Source organism: Microtus oregoni, unplaced genomic scaffold, assembly GCF_018167655.1.
Source record: "Microtus oregoni isolate MIOR12 unplaced genomic scaffold, Mior012 000038F_ref0000394, whole genome shotgun sequence".
In the NCBI taxonomy this organism is placed as follows: Eukaryota; Metazoa; Chordata; class Mammalia; order Rodentia; family Cricetidae; genus Microtus; species Microtus oregoni.
The window spans coordinates 24,662,437-24,676,628 of NW_024543097.1; the positions used below are offsets into that span (position 1 = coordinate 24,662,437).

Genomic DNA, 14,192 nt, shown 5'->3' on the forward strand with positions numbered 1-14,192 from the left:
AGAGAGCCAGGTGGCCCAGCCTTACCGCTCTACTCCACAACTACAAATCCCTAGTTCGGATGTCTCGAGTGTAAAACCACCCAGATGTGCACGGACGGATAAATACACATCAAAATGTGGCCCTGTGGACTATCCACACAGCCTTAAAAAGTCTCGGTCCCGGGCTACAGTATGGACAACCCTGGAGGACACTGTGCCCAGTAAAATAAGCCACCTATAAAGAAGAAATCGTGCACTCGTAGGAGGTCACTAAAGGAATCAACTTGGTAGAAACAGAAACGGAATAGTGGATACCAGGTTGTGGCTAGAAGAGGGAGTTCCTGTGGTAAGGGAACAGATAAAACTCCTTGCTGTCACCCGAGCCAGAGAATGTCCCTTTTTTCTCATAGAGACTGCAACTCAGGCCAAACTGGATTCATGGCTTTGACTCAGACAAGAATTCTAGAACTAGTAAAAGCAAATCTGAGGTTTTATTAAAGATATTTTAACATAGATTTAACCACAAGACTTAGAAGAGAGTATTAAGACGTACCCAAGTGTAGCTCAAGGGAGTCCCAAACCTTAGCACTAGCTACATACACCATTTTGATGACTCTCAGCTTAGATCTCAAAAGGTTACTCCAAAACTATATGTGTATGTATATATGAGATTATAGGGTGGCTTCAGATGTGCCTTGGATGGAATTATAATCTGAAAAAGTAAAACCAGGAGCCACTGGTTGTGTACGGAGTTTTGTACATGTCCTTTCCCGTAAATCAAGTTTCTGGTGAGAGTCCTAGAAACTGCAGATTTATTGGAGGAGGGAAGGCCTTGAGCCATTGCTTGTGCCGAAATTCCTGCTTCTCTGTAGGCCAGAGGCTTCAACCAAATTCCTGAATGAGGGGGCTCCTCATCCTCCTCACGACCCCATAATTTCCCTCTCTATCCTACCTCAGAAGGAAGGGAAAGCAAAAACTTTTTTAAAATTTATTTAACTTTATTTAATGTGCATTCGTGTGAGGGTGTCAGGTGTTGTGAACTGCATTTTTAGACAATTGTGAACTGGGAATTGAACCCGGGTCCTCTGGAAGAGCAGTCAGTGCTGTTAACAGCTGAGCCATCTGTCCAGCCCCAAGCAAAAACTTCTTAAAGACTGGGGGCAGTGCATGGAGAGAGGGTCTTACTCTGTAGCCCTTGACTGGCCTGGAGCTGACTATGTATGTCTGGCCTTGAACTCATAGAGATCAACCTGCCTCTGCTTCCCTGGTGCTGGGAAAGTACACCACCATACCTAGCAGATTGGTTTTTCTCTTTATTCAGTGTGTGTGTGTGTGTGTGTGTGTGTGTGTGTGTACATGTGCGTGTGTACTGTGAGGGGCCAGAAGAGGGGGTTAGGCAGCCTGGAGCTGGAGTTACAGGCAGTTGTGAGCCAGTGCCAGAAACTATACTCTGCTCCATCCCACTGAAGTTAGTATTTTAATGGGAACAATATCAGTTTGGAAAGATTAAAAAGGCCTGGGGTTGATTATATTGTATTTGCTTATGACTTTAAAAAGGTTAAAATGGCTAATTTCTTCAGTAGACCAGGCTGGCTTTGAAATCACAGAGATCAGCCTGCCTCAGCCTCCCAAGTGCTGGGATTCAGTGACCCAGCACAATTATTTTTTAAAGAGATTCTGGGACTGTATGTTTTTGTGTCCTTTTTTGTTGTTGTTTTGGCTAAAGGGGTGTGTGTGTGTGTGTGTGTGTGTGTGTGTGTGAGAGAGAGAGAGAGAGAGAGAGAGAGAGAGAGAGAGAGAGAGAGAGAGAGGTGAGAATATGAAGTTGGGTCAGTGGGAGAATCTGGGAAGTTGGGGAGGGGAAAGAATATGACCAAAATACATTGTATAAAAAATTATTAAATAAAATAAGGTTTTGATTAGGTAGATCTTGCCTGGATCGGGTTGTCAAAGTTTCTGGCATGCAGTCAATTTCAACTGTGCCACCTTCCCTGGTCCCATGGGCTGCCCTCTTTTTTCACAGCCTTTGCATGGAGGTGATGCGACTTGAGCAGAGCCTTCCTCTCACACCACCATGCCCCTCACCTGCCTCTACTGCTCTCCTGGGGAGGTCAGCTGCTCTGGTAAAGAGATTAACAGCCCTTGCTGCCTGAAGGTAAGGTGGTCTCTCACACCCAACACATGGCAGCACTCTTCGTGCCTGGGGTAAGGCAAATGGAAGGACCCACACTTTACCATCACCCCCAAAGTCAGAACCCCAAGGTCAGGAGCCTGATTAGTGCTGTAGCTGTACCCAAGACCTCAGAGTCTACAGCTAACTGGGTTAAGCCTTTTCTCAAAGACCACCCAACCCCACATATCTCTCCCTTACAAAATCCCAGTTCTCCCAGGTTTTCTGAGCTCAGAAAACCTAACCAGAAAGGAATCCAGCAAGCAGCCCCTCATCCCATCTCAGCCCTTTCCCACTGCAGGCAGGTAGAGGGCTTTCCCAAAACACAGCAGGGACACCAGCCTGAGGCCCCAGTTGCATATAGGGAAGGATGCTGCCCACCCCCCAATCAGGTATGCTGACCCTCCACGGCTCCTGCCCTGTAGCATGAGAACTATGCAATAGATTGAATCAACGGCGGCCTGAATGGACATTTCTCCTGGTCCTGACCCCTGGGCAGTGTTGGGCACATCTACTATTCTCTTATGAAGCAGCATGTTTGGAACTCCATCCTTGGTGGAGATGGGAAGATTCTTCAGGTTTCACCACTGAGTCCAGAATTTCTTTTCCTGTCCCTGCTTGCTCTACAGACATTGCTACCCAAGCCCCAGAGCCAACTTGTGAAGTGCCGGGAGGCAGAGTCCACATCCTGCTGGTGGACCCCAAATGGGGCACTTCCTCCACAGATCAGTTCTATCCCTGTCACTGTAGCTGGTGGGAAGTGCCACTTCACTGGATGATAACCCAAATTTGGGAAGTGACCCCAAATTCCACGGGTGACATGTACCAGATATAGAAAATCTCAGAACTTTATGGACAGCCCTTATGTATATTCCTGTCATAACACTTGGCTGAAGGTCATTTTACTCCATTAGAATAAAAATCACAGAGGTAGCTCCCACGGTGCTGACAGCCCTGCATACCCGAAATTCACATGCCAGACTTCCAAACCTCAGAGCTTACAGTTTAAGCCCCAGTAACTAGAGCCTTATGGTCCCAGCCTTTCAAAGCTAGGTCCTCAAATCACAGCAATTCTGTGCCTTCAAAGGTGGGGGCCCTGTAGCCGATGTCACAGTTCCAAAGCTGAGTGACCAGGTCCTCTGTTACCTGAACCAGAGGCTCATTGCTCACTGAAGAGCCAGGAACCGGCAAAATGTGGAAAGAGAAAAATTCTCAGCTCCTCTCTGCCCTTGCCTGTAGCACTGTTCCAGATGTTAGGAAAGATGAACAAAGCCAGGGAATGTGCAAGCGTACATACAGCAGCCAATGGGAGACATCCACAGCTGTCCCCCTGCCACCAGGGTTTCAGGCCCCAGCATAGAAGGCTGTGAAATCAGTCAGTCAATTCAAAACCTCTCCCTCTTTCCCTCCTCTCCCCTCCCTTCTTTCTGATGGTCTCCAGCTCATGGCAAATCTCCTGCCTCAGTCTCTCAAGTGCTGAGATTATAGGTATGAGTCACCACACCCAGCTAAAACATGTTTACTTCATATTTAAACCTTTTGAACAATTTAATTTCAAAAACCAAAATCTGTCCACAGTTGGGCCCTGGAATGTGACACTCTTTTGAGAAACCTGTGCCCACTCCAGAGTGTGACCACTGTCCTTACTTTTCTTTTGAAAAAAAATAATGTTCTTTGTATAAACTGTATACATGCAGTGCCCAAGGAAGCCAGAAGAGGTTCCGTCTGGTACTGCTTTTCCTGGAGCTGGAGTTACAGGTCCCCTGAAAAGGTGGCAAGCACTCCTCTCCATCCTAACTGTCGTCTCTCTTAACTCCCATGCTTCAGTATTTGTGAACACTTTTTCTAAGTAAACACAATACTGGCTTTGTCCTGACCTACACTGCAATTCTTTTCCTGCAGTGAAGAATCCTGGCTTCACCTGAGCAGAGTCTGAAAGTGCTCCACTGATGGAGGAAGGTCATTGGTTAATTAAATGAAGAAACTGCTTGCCCTGATAGGTTAGAACATAGGTGGGTGGAGTAAACAGAACAGAATCCTGGGAGGAAGAGGAAGTGAGCTGAGAGATGCCATGCTCCCCTCTCCCGGGCAGACGCAATAGCTCTGCTCTCTGAGGCAGACGCACGCGATGAAGCAAGCCACCAGGTCAGACATGCTGAATCTTTCCCGGTAAGACTGGTGCTACACAGTTTATTAGAGATGGGTTGATCGGGATATCAGAATTAGCCAGTAAGGGCTAGAGCTAATGGGCCAAGCAGTGTTTAAAAGAATACAGTGTCCATGTAATTATTTCGGGGCATAAGCTAGCAGGCGGCCAGGGTGCTGGGGGCGCAGCCCCGCTGCTCCTATTACTACACTCCATGAGCTGCTGGAGGCAGGGGTGGCAAAGACAGCAATTGCCTGTGTATGATGCCTCCTGGGTCCTGGCTCGTGGGAGATTTAGAGCTAAAGAAACCTCAGCCTGAAGTGGGAGAGGACCAGAGGAACAGTAACTCAGACACAAAGCATCTGAGAGTTCCTCCCAGCCCAGATCAGGAAGTGAATCCAGGACAGGAGGGCTCCAGAACACAGGACTAGTTTCACAGCAGGGTAGGCTGGGGCTGCAGCCCCTCCACATCCTGGACTCTGCCCTTCGCTATGTGGTCCTCACTGCCAGGTAACATTTTCCTCCCATAAAGCATAGCTTCTGTCAGCTGGACTCATAAATCTGCTAATGACCCTTGAAGGCCAGCTTTGTGCCCCTTAGGCAGACATCTGGGGCCCTTTGTTAGACAAGTCCAGCTACCCACCCCACCCCCTACCTCCTATTGTACACACACGGACGTGGCTTCTTTGCCTCCTCACACCATCCCAAGAGCTCTTGGTGTCCCATCTGTCCATCAGGGCCCTGGGCTCCAGGCCTGCTCTACCTGTGTGACCCCTAGCATTTACCTCACCTCACCTCACCTCACAGCTTCCCGAGAAGCTAACTCCTACATTCATTTCTCCCTCTACTGGAATGAGTGTGTGTTTCTCTCATGGGAACTTGCCTGGGTTTATGAGGACAAGTGGATCAACGTCCCTCAACAGCCAGAGCCAACAAGATCCAGGAATGCGGGGACAATGGACCAGAGTAGAGCATTGAATAGTGACCTCCAAGAGAACTGGCCCCTGTGAATGCAAATCAGCTACACAAAGGTCATTGCAAACGTCAGTGAAGAACCTCAGCACCAAGCCACTTGGAGTAGCATAGACTCCTAGGACAGTTTATTCCCAAAAGACACAGATATTACAGGCCTGGTCCCCAGTCCGTGGTATTAGAAGTTGTGGAAGCCTTAGGAGGAGCCAAATGTCAGAAACTGGGGTGACTGGGAATGTACCATCAGACTGTGGGACTGTGGGACCCAGACCTTCCTCATTCTCTTTTACTTCCCTGCCCATGCAGTGAGTGGTTTTGTTCTGTCACGTGCTCCCATAAAGTACCATCTTGCCACCAACTCAAAAACTGTGAGAGACTGCTCTGTGGCCTCACCAGCGGGCCACCAGGCTCCTCACTCAGAAACTAAAGGAGCGCTTCTCACCACACGCCCACACTGTCTCTGGTTTCCCTTGTGGACCAGGAGCAAGTCCAGCTGGATCCCCAGCCAGGACTTGTGGTGTATGAAAGGCTCCCCTAAAGGACTCGGAAAACAGAAGACAAAGAAGTCACAGCGTGTAACTGCTCTTAGCTGTGCTACCCTACCCACAAGCTCCATTTAGGGGACTTTTTCTTTCAGAAGTTAATTATTCTCATGCTTAGAATTTATTTCCACCTGGGCCCCAAACCAAAGGCCACAGCACAAAGCGGGGCTGTTGTGGAAGCTGAGGCTCCTGCAGAGGCCACACCGGGGTCAGAATCAACGGCACTACCTTGGGCAGGGAACCAGCAGAAGGCTATTTCTGAAGCCATAAAGGCTCTAAACGCCCTGCACTGCAATTAATAAATATCATTGTTGATAGACAGAAACAAAACCCGCCTTCACGTCTTGATTTGGTGGCCCGTTTGGTGAAGCACTTACGAACAGGCTCGGCCAACATACACACATAATGGCTTTAATTACATCCTGTGAATTTATTTTTCCAGAGAGAAATATTTCTGAGGGGAAATGTCCATAAAAGCAGCTTTAGCAGAGTGTGGTTGTGTGTGCATTTCCTATAGGAAATCTGTTTAGTTTAAATCCCAGCCTAAGGGCAAAAGACAGGGGACCCAGAACAGCCTGCTGACAGCCCAGAGGGGTGGTGTCTGGGGCCACTGTGCCCTTTGCTCTTTGCCCCTGAGATGACTCTCTCAGTTCTGCACTCAGTAATTCAGACCTATTCTTAGGAGAACGAAGGGGGCTATGCTTTCACGGCTGCATGCTGGGTACTGTTGTCCTCCCATGTGAGAACCCTCCCGGTTAGTAGGACAAGGACAACAAAGACAGGTTTGAGATGGAATTCTATTTTCTTAGTAATACGTGGAGTCACAACGTCAACTCTTTTCCAGGGACCCATTCTCACTGAGATCCCTGAGAGCTGGCCACCTCCCCAACTGTTGTTGTAAAGTAACTTTTTTTTTTTTTTTTGGTTTTTCGAGACAGGGTTTCTCTGTGGTTTTGGAGCCTGTCCTGGAACTAGCTCTTGTAGACCAGGCTGGTCTCGAACTCACAGAGATCCGCCTGCCTCTGCCTCCCGAGTGCTGGGATTAAAGGCATGCGCCACCACCGCCCGGCTAACTTTTGAATTCTAGCACACACACACACACATCAATGTTATATTAACATGTCTCCATATGCCACTTCTCTTTTTTTTTTACATCACCAATACGAACCATACTTTGTAACTTCCTGAATCTTTGGCTCTCCGGCTTCCATGACAGGCCTAACATCCAAGCACCTGATCTGCACTGATAGATGCTGAACCCTGTAGTAGGAGCTGCGGGGCTGCATTCCGCCACCCAGCTCCCGCCACCAGCTACCTTTACCCGAAATAACAACACACAAACTGTATTCTTTTAAACACTGCTTGGCCCATTAACTCTAGCCCTTACAGGCTAATTCTCACATCCCGATCAACCCATCTCTAATAATCTGAGTAGCATCAGTCTTACCGGGAAAGATTCAGCATGTCTGACTGGCAGCTTGCTTCATGGCGTCTGCCCGGGAGAGGGGAGCATGGCCTCTGTCTGAGGCGTCTTACCTCACTTCCTCCCAGCATTCTGTTCTGTTTACTCCTCCCACCTATGTTTTAACCTATGAGGGCCACGCAGTTTCTTTATTATAATTAACCAATGACCTTCCTCCATCAGAACCCAAGCGCATGAGGGAATTTTTAAACACAATGAAGTTGCCTCCAGTTACTTCAGTCCTATCCAGGCCCACTTTCAGGCGCTGAAGAGACAGCTCAGAGGGCAGAGTGCCTGTAGTACAAGCACGAAGGGTTGAGTCTGTATCCCAGCACCCACATACGAAGTGGCACAGGCACAGCCACACAGGAGTACAGCCCCAGTGCTGGGGGAGGAAAGGGACAAGACTGGAGGATCATGATCTTGCTGGCCAACCAGCCTAGCTGGCAAAAAAAAAAAAAAAAAGAGTTCCAAGTTCAGTGAGACTCTTATTAAAGGGTAAGAAAGGGTATGGAACATTCAACATCCTTCTCTGGCGTCTGCATACAGGCATGAACACATGCACACACATGCATATACCACACACACATGCATGAGCACACCACACCACACGTACGTAAATAATCCACGTTGCCCATGTCCTTACTCACAAACATATAAAATTGTGACCTTGGTATATACGTATACTCCTTGCTTTCGTTTTTATCATAAGTTTAAATTTTTTTTAGATTTTTTGTTTATGGATGTTTGCCTGTATATGTGTGTGCCGAGGGAGTTCAGAAGACAATGGAGCCCCTGGAGCAGGAGTTACTGATGGTTCTAAGTCACCATGGACCTGCACCCAGGTCCTCTGTAAGAATAGCAGATGCTCTTAACCCCTGAGCCATCTCTCCAGCCCTTGTCATGAGCTTAATGCTTCATTTATCTGGACAAAATTTTCTCTCTGTTACACAAAATGTTTCTGATGTCACAGTGTGTGTATGTGGGGGTGGGGGAGGATCAAGATATAGTTAGAAAAGAGATGTCCAAAAGTCAGAGTTTACATAGTTTCATGGATTAGATACCTGACTCATCCTCGGAATGGAAACTGCTAGAATACCATATACAATGTAATAAGTACCTTCTTCAACTCTGCAGTAATACCTTTTCTCAATAAATGCCAAGCAAGGCCCTTGGTAGGGAGAGGCATAACACATCAGAAAGACAGATCACAAACAACAGACAGAAGGAAGGAAAATTCAAATTTTGGTTCATACTTGGTCAAGAAAGTAACAAGCAAGCAGGGTCTGGAGGTGACTGGAGCCCCGCCCACTCTCTCCAGAGGCCTCTTTGCTCTGTAGATATTGTGACCTTCTACGACTTAGGAGTCCAAGTATTTTAACAGCAAGATGGATGTCTTGACAGGTTTAAAAATAAAGGAATGAAGAGGTCTTGAGTTTTAGAGGCAACAGGAGAGCTCTCTTGGAGGAGCAGCCTGCTGCGCCTGGCCCCTCTGAGGCTCTGAGAGGGTTGGGGAGCAGCGGCTGTGAGGATCCCAGAAGAAATGCGTCTGTGCACAGTATTGCAGGCCGCAGGGCTTACGTGGAGCACTTCCAGGATGTTTTCAAACTACTTCAACCAACTTAATGCTTAAAACCCGCAGCTAAAGAGATTTTCTGTTTGCTTATTTGTGCCCATCAAAAATAGAGGGTGAACTTGGCTAGTTCAGGCAGCTTGGAAAAGCAAGGGAAGATCACCAAATCCTTTGTCAACACTAACTGGACGCCTGCCCACCCCAAATTCTCACTGGCACTCCAGGCACAGCAGGGAGGGTAACTCTGTCTTCACATATTTACTCACTATTAGTTTGTGTAAAGTTGACCACTGAGAGGAAAACAAGTCCGAAGGTTAGCCCTGAGCTGCTGCTTCAACTGTGTGTCTGGGTCTGTGTATGAGTGCATGTGCAGAAGGGAACTTAGGCCTCACCTTCCTCCTCATCTGAGGCAGGGGCTTGTTTGCTGCTGCAGAGACCAGGCTGGTCCAACCCCTGGGGATTACCTATCTCTGTCTCTCATCCTGCTGGAGGATGCCCTGGGACTGCAGATGTGAGTTACCACATCTGGCTGTTTTACGTGGGTGCTGGGGTCCCGACTCAGGTCCTCACACTTGCATAGTGAACGCTTTACCCACTGCATCCGGGCTATTTCCACACACTTCCTCTAAGCCCAGATTAGCATCGGCTGAGTCTGTAACTTCAAGTCCACACTTCTAGAAAACTTACGAACCACAGGACGGAAAGAACTAGGGATACCACTTCTGTACTCTCTCAAAATAATTTGTACATCTCAAGACAGACAGTCACACACAAAGGCCTTCAGAAATGTCACAAGTGATCTTTAACCTTCAGCAGAGGATGAGCAGGCTCATAAAGTGTCAGTCACTACAGGAAAAGCAGTGTGTCCCAGTATGGATGAGAAGTTATTTCCCCTGAACACACCCGAATATTAAAAATCCAAAAGCTTGCAACCTTTTTTGCATCAACTTGACAATCTGTACACTTATAGGAAAAATAGGTGATTATTTTAATGATTTATGTATAAAAGAAAAATAAAACTTTATGGTACAATCTGATAGACTACAGAATATAAAATTTACTCACATACAGTGTATATAATTTTGCAACATAAAAATTCTATTCATATATACAAATTCAAAAAGTTTTTATATATATCTTAACTTGGGCTGCATAGGGTTCACTTAGGGTTATGGCTAAGTCATTCAATTTATTAGAAAAGAGATTATGAACATACAAAAGACTATTGACAAACAATCCTTCCCTCCCCCTCAAACTATTCAGAAGCATCTGGTTGGCAGAGTAGTGTGCTGTGCTTCAGCAAGGAGAACTCCTACCAGCTGAAGGGAGTCTACATACTGTCCCTATAGCCCCCAGTTGAGAACTCGGCTGCTGCCTTCCACTGACTGAGAAACACTAGCTGTGCCGTGTGTAAGTCTTTAGGAAACAAAATGTGCTCAGGCAGTCTTCACACTTACCAGGGCTCGCCTTGGTGAACATAATAAATACTCAGAAACATGAGGGTCATCTCAGACCTTAAGCCGGTAAGAACCTCCAAAGACAGTGAGACCCTTTATACAATAATTCAAGACCTTAGGAAGTATTTACAGTACTTTATGTAGGCGAAAAACTGAATATAAACCATAAAAAAATAATTTATGCACCTTTAAAAAAGGAAAACAAACACAAACTCTAAGTTGGTGTACTCTCTTCCTTAGTCTCTCGGCACTCCCAGCTCTTGGTGCATGCACCTACATGAAGGAAAAGAACTGTGCTGCCCTTCACGCTACAAGGTCTGGGGGCCTGGGGGACTGCTTATCCATGGGGAGTACCCTAGAGGCTGAAGAAAGCCAAGGAGGCGGCCCGGGACAGTTTCCCATCAGACAACGTCCATAAAGGCCAGACTGAATTCTCTTTCGGCATCTGAACTTCAAGGGTCAAGAAAAGCAGACAGCAGGGCCATGAGGGGACTGCCCCGAAGCACGGGCAATAGTAAGAGGGCAGCATTCCCACACAGGTGACAGGCACCTTACAAGGACACAGGCTGAAATGACCCCTTTCAGGTAGAAATCAAAATGTAACTTAATCATTTCAAGCCTCGTTCTATTTTTAAGTACCCACCAAAAAGTACACAATCACTCTTTGCTTGGTGCTGGTAGGAAGTCAGTCCTCCTGGGAGACTCAAAAGCCGAAATAAAGACCTGCCGTTTCCCCAGTGGGGTGACACAACTTACCTGCTAGAAAATTCGGGGGCAGGATTAAACAGGCTTCAGCAGAAAACATATTTGCCAAAGAACAAAGAAACAAGCCCTCCCACAAAGGCGAGCTGAAGACTAAAGTAGCGAGCACTGCAGCTGGAAGGAGGTAAAACAACACGGCCTTTTAATAAGTTTAGCGCCTAAACCCAAAGTTCTGTAGCTAGCTGGGTCCGGGCATCTGCAGTCCATTTTCTCAACAGACTGGGACTCAGAGTGACAGTTTCCTGCCTTTTCTCCCATCATGAGGATGGGGGCTCCATCTCTGCAGGACTGGCCGTTCACCTTCGGGACGTCAGGTTGATACTATGCACCATTTTCTGGATCTTCTCCTCGTTCTTTAGGATGTTGGCCTTTATGGCACAGATCTTGTCCTGCTGGTCTTTGATCTGCTGCTCCAGCTCAGACAGCTCGGCCTTCAGGGGTTCCACTGCACTGTCTGTGATGCTGGGGGGTGGAGGGAGACAACGAGCGGCTCATTAGTGTCCTGAGAGTTCCGTCTGTGACACTTCCTCCAACCCAAAAGCCAAGAGTTAAGTGTCAGACCCCTAAGATGGTGCCAAGCACCACTCACAACCGGCAGGCCTACAGTGCAAGCAACCCTGAGAATGCCAAGCTTGTTAACTTCCCACAAAACCAGGAGAGCCCGGGGCTTTATGCTGGCATAACAGAGAGCTGCTTCCCCAGCCCATGTAAGATTCCCTTTAAAAGTAAGATGAGAAAAAAACTAATATTTCCTCAGTGACAGGTTTGAAGTCCTCAAAGTATACACACAAAAAGAAGCGAGGGGCAACAGGAAAGTGGGCTACCGAGTCCCCACAGACAGTGGGACCCAGCCTGGACCAGCCAGGAGACACCTCTCCTCTGGATAAGGCTCACAGGACTTAGAGGGGCTCCCTCTGCCCATGCCCTATTTGTTCAGCAGGGACAGGTGACCTCTTCACTCTTGGGCAGAGCACTGGAACAAGCACAGACTATGCCTCAGAATGCTGGAGTCAAACGTAACCTTTCCCTGCAGGCTGCTAAAGCCTATAACAGCCCTTTGCTGCAGTAGAGCAGGGTCAGGTTTTACAAGCAAGGCTCTCAGGGCTGACACTTGAATCAGCACTAGTGGTCTCGGTGATTTTTTAGATTTCATCATGTTGCATACTTAAAAATTCATAGGACTAAACATAATAGTAAGAAAGAACCCCACATTTGTTGTCTAATACAAATACAAAGCGGTCAGTCCTGAAACCATATGCACACAATAAAAGCAGACTTAGCAGGAGTGTTTACGTATTTGTGTACACACAGATATACATATACAATCAAAAAGAAAAGGCTATCCATTTGAGAGTGGGGGCATCAGAGGCGCTGGAGGGATACTTAGGATGGGCTGGAGGAAAGAAAATAGGAAAAGTGATAAAAGTGATGTGTAATTCTACTATGAAATTAATTTCTTTCTTTTTTTTTTTTTTTTGGTTTTTCGAGACAGAGTTTCACTGTAGTTTTAGAGCCTGTCCTGGAACTAGCTCTTGTAGACCAGGCTGGCCTCGAACTCACAGAGATCCGCCTGCCTCTGCCTCCCTAGTGCTGGGATTAAAGGCGTGTGCCACCACCGCCCGGCTGTTGAAATTAATTTCTCAGAAAATTAATTAATTTTCTCAGAAAATTCGGGATCAACCTACCCCCGGACCCAGCAATACCACTCTTGGGAATATACCCAAGCGAGGCCCTATCATACAATAAAAGTATATGCTCAACTATGTTCATAGCAGCATTGGTTGTAATAGCCAGAACCTGGAAACAACCTAGATGTCCTTCAATGGAAGAATGGATGAAGAAAGTATGGAATATATACATATTGGAGAACTACTCAGCAGTAAAAAACAAGGACTTCTTGAATTTTGCATGCAAATGGATGGAAATAGAAAACACTATCCTGAGTGAGGTAAGCCAGACACAAAAAGAGGAACATGGGATGTACTCACTCATATTTGGTTTCTAGCCATAAACCAAGGACATTGAGCCTATAATTAGTGATCCTAGAGAAGCTAAATAAGGAGAACCCAAAGAAAAACATATAGGCATCCTCCTGAATATTAACCTTCAGCAAGCGATGAAAGGAGACAGAGACAGAGATCCACATTGGAGCACAGGACTGAATTCTCAAGGTCCAAATCAGGAGCAGAAGGAGAGAGAGCACGAGCAAGGAACTCAGGACCATGAGGGGTGCACCCACACATTGAGACAATGGGGATGTTCTACTGGGAACTCACCAAGACCAGCTGGCCTGGGTCTGGAAAAGCCTGGGATAAAACTGGACTCTCTGAACATAACGGACAATGAGGACTACTGAGAACTCAAGAACAATGGCAATGGGTTTCTGATCCTACTGCACGTACTGGTTTTGTGGGAGCCTAGGCAGTTTGGATGCTCAACTTACTATACCTGGATGGAGGTGGGGGGTTCCCTGGACTTCCCACAGGACAGGGAACCCTGATTGCTTTTCGGGCTGAGGGGGGGGGGAGACTTAATTAGGGGAGAGGGAGGGAAATGGGAGGCGGTGGCTGGGAAGAGACAGAAATCTTTAATAAATAAATAAATTTAAAATAAAAAAAATGAAAAAAAGAAAAGACAGTACAGTTTCATTTTGGCATGGCAGTACACATTTTCAATCACAATGCTCAGAGGCGGGTGATCTCTGTGAGTTCAAGGCCAGCCTGGTCTACATAGTGAAGTCTAGGCCATCCATGCTACACTGTGAGACCCTGTCTAAAAAAACAAACAAAAAAAAAAAAAGGAGGGAGGGGAACCAATTCTAACTCAGCTTTTTCGTAACATGAATTTACAAATTTATCATTCAGTCATATCATATGTTCTGGGAAAAAAAGGGTCACACATTAAACCACATGCTTCTAGATTACTGACTACAAACACAGGACACCTTTCTAAAGAAATCTGCTCTAAATAAAACAACTCTCTAAATAAATCTCACTTCTCAGTGGCTAGTCTATTTCTTTAGTAACAATTCTGAACGAGCTCATCAGTATCTCACTCATAGCCCTTACCTCCCTCTCCCCTCCTGCAGCCCCCAGCTCTCCCTCCCCTCCTGCAGCCCCCACCTTTCCC

At 46.8% G+C, this 14,192-nt stretch overlaps 1 protein-coding gene across 1 annotated transcript in view; it reads right to left on the reverse strand.

Annotated features, from left to right (window-relative positions):
* Nucleotides 1-9,814: 9,814 nt before the first annotated feature.
* LOC121433334 (TRAF3-interacting protein 1) overlaps nt 9,815-14,192 on the reverse strand; it is a 48,381-nt gene continuing 44,003 nt past the window's right edge. The window contains exon 15 of the mRNA XM_041631696.1: nt 9,815-11,525. Within this exon, the coding sequence (XP_041487630.1) occupies nt 11,360-11,525 (166 nt within the window). The 3' untranslated portion in view covers nt 9,815-11,359. The remainder of the gene's footprint in view (nt 11,526-14,192) is intronic.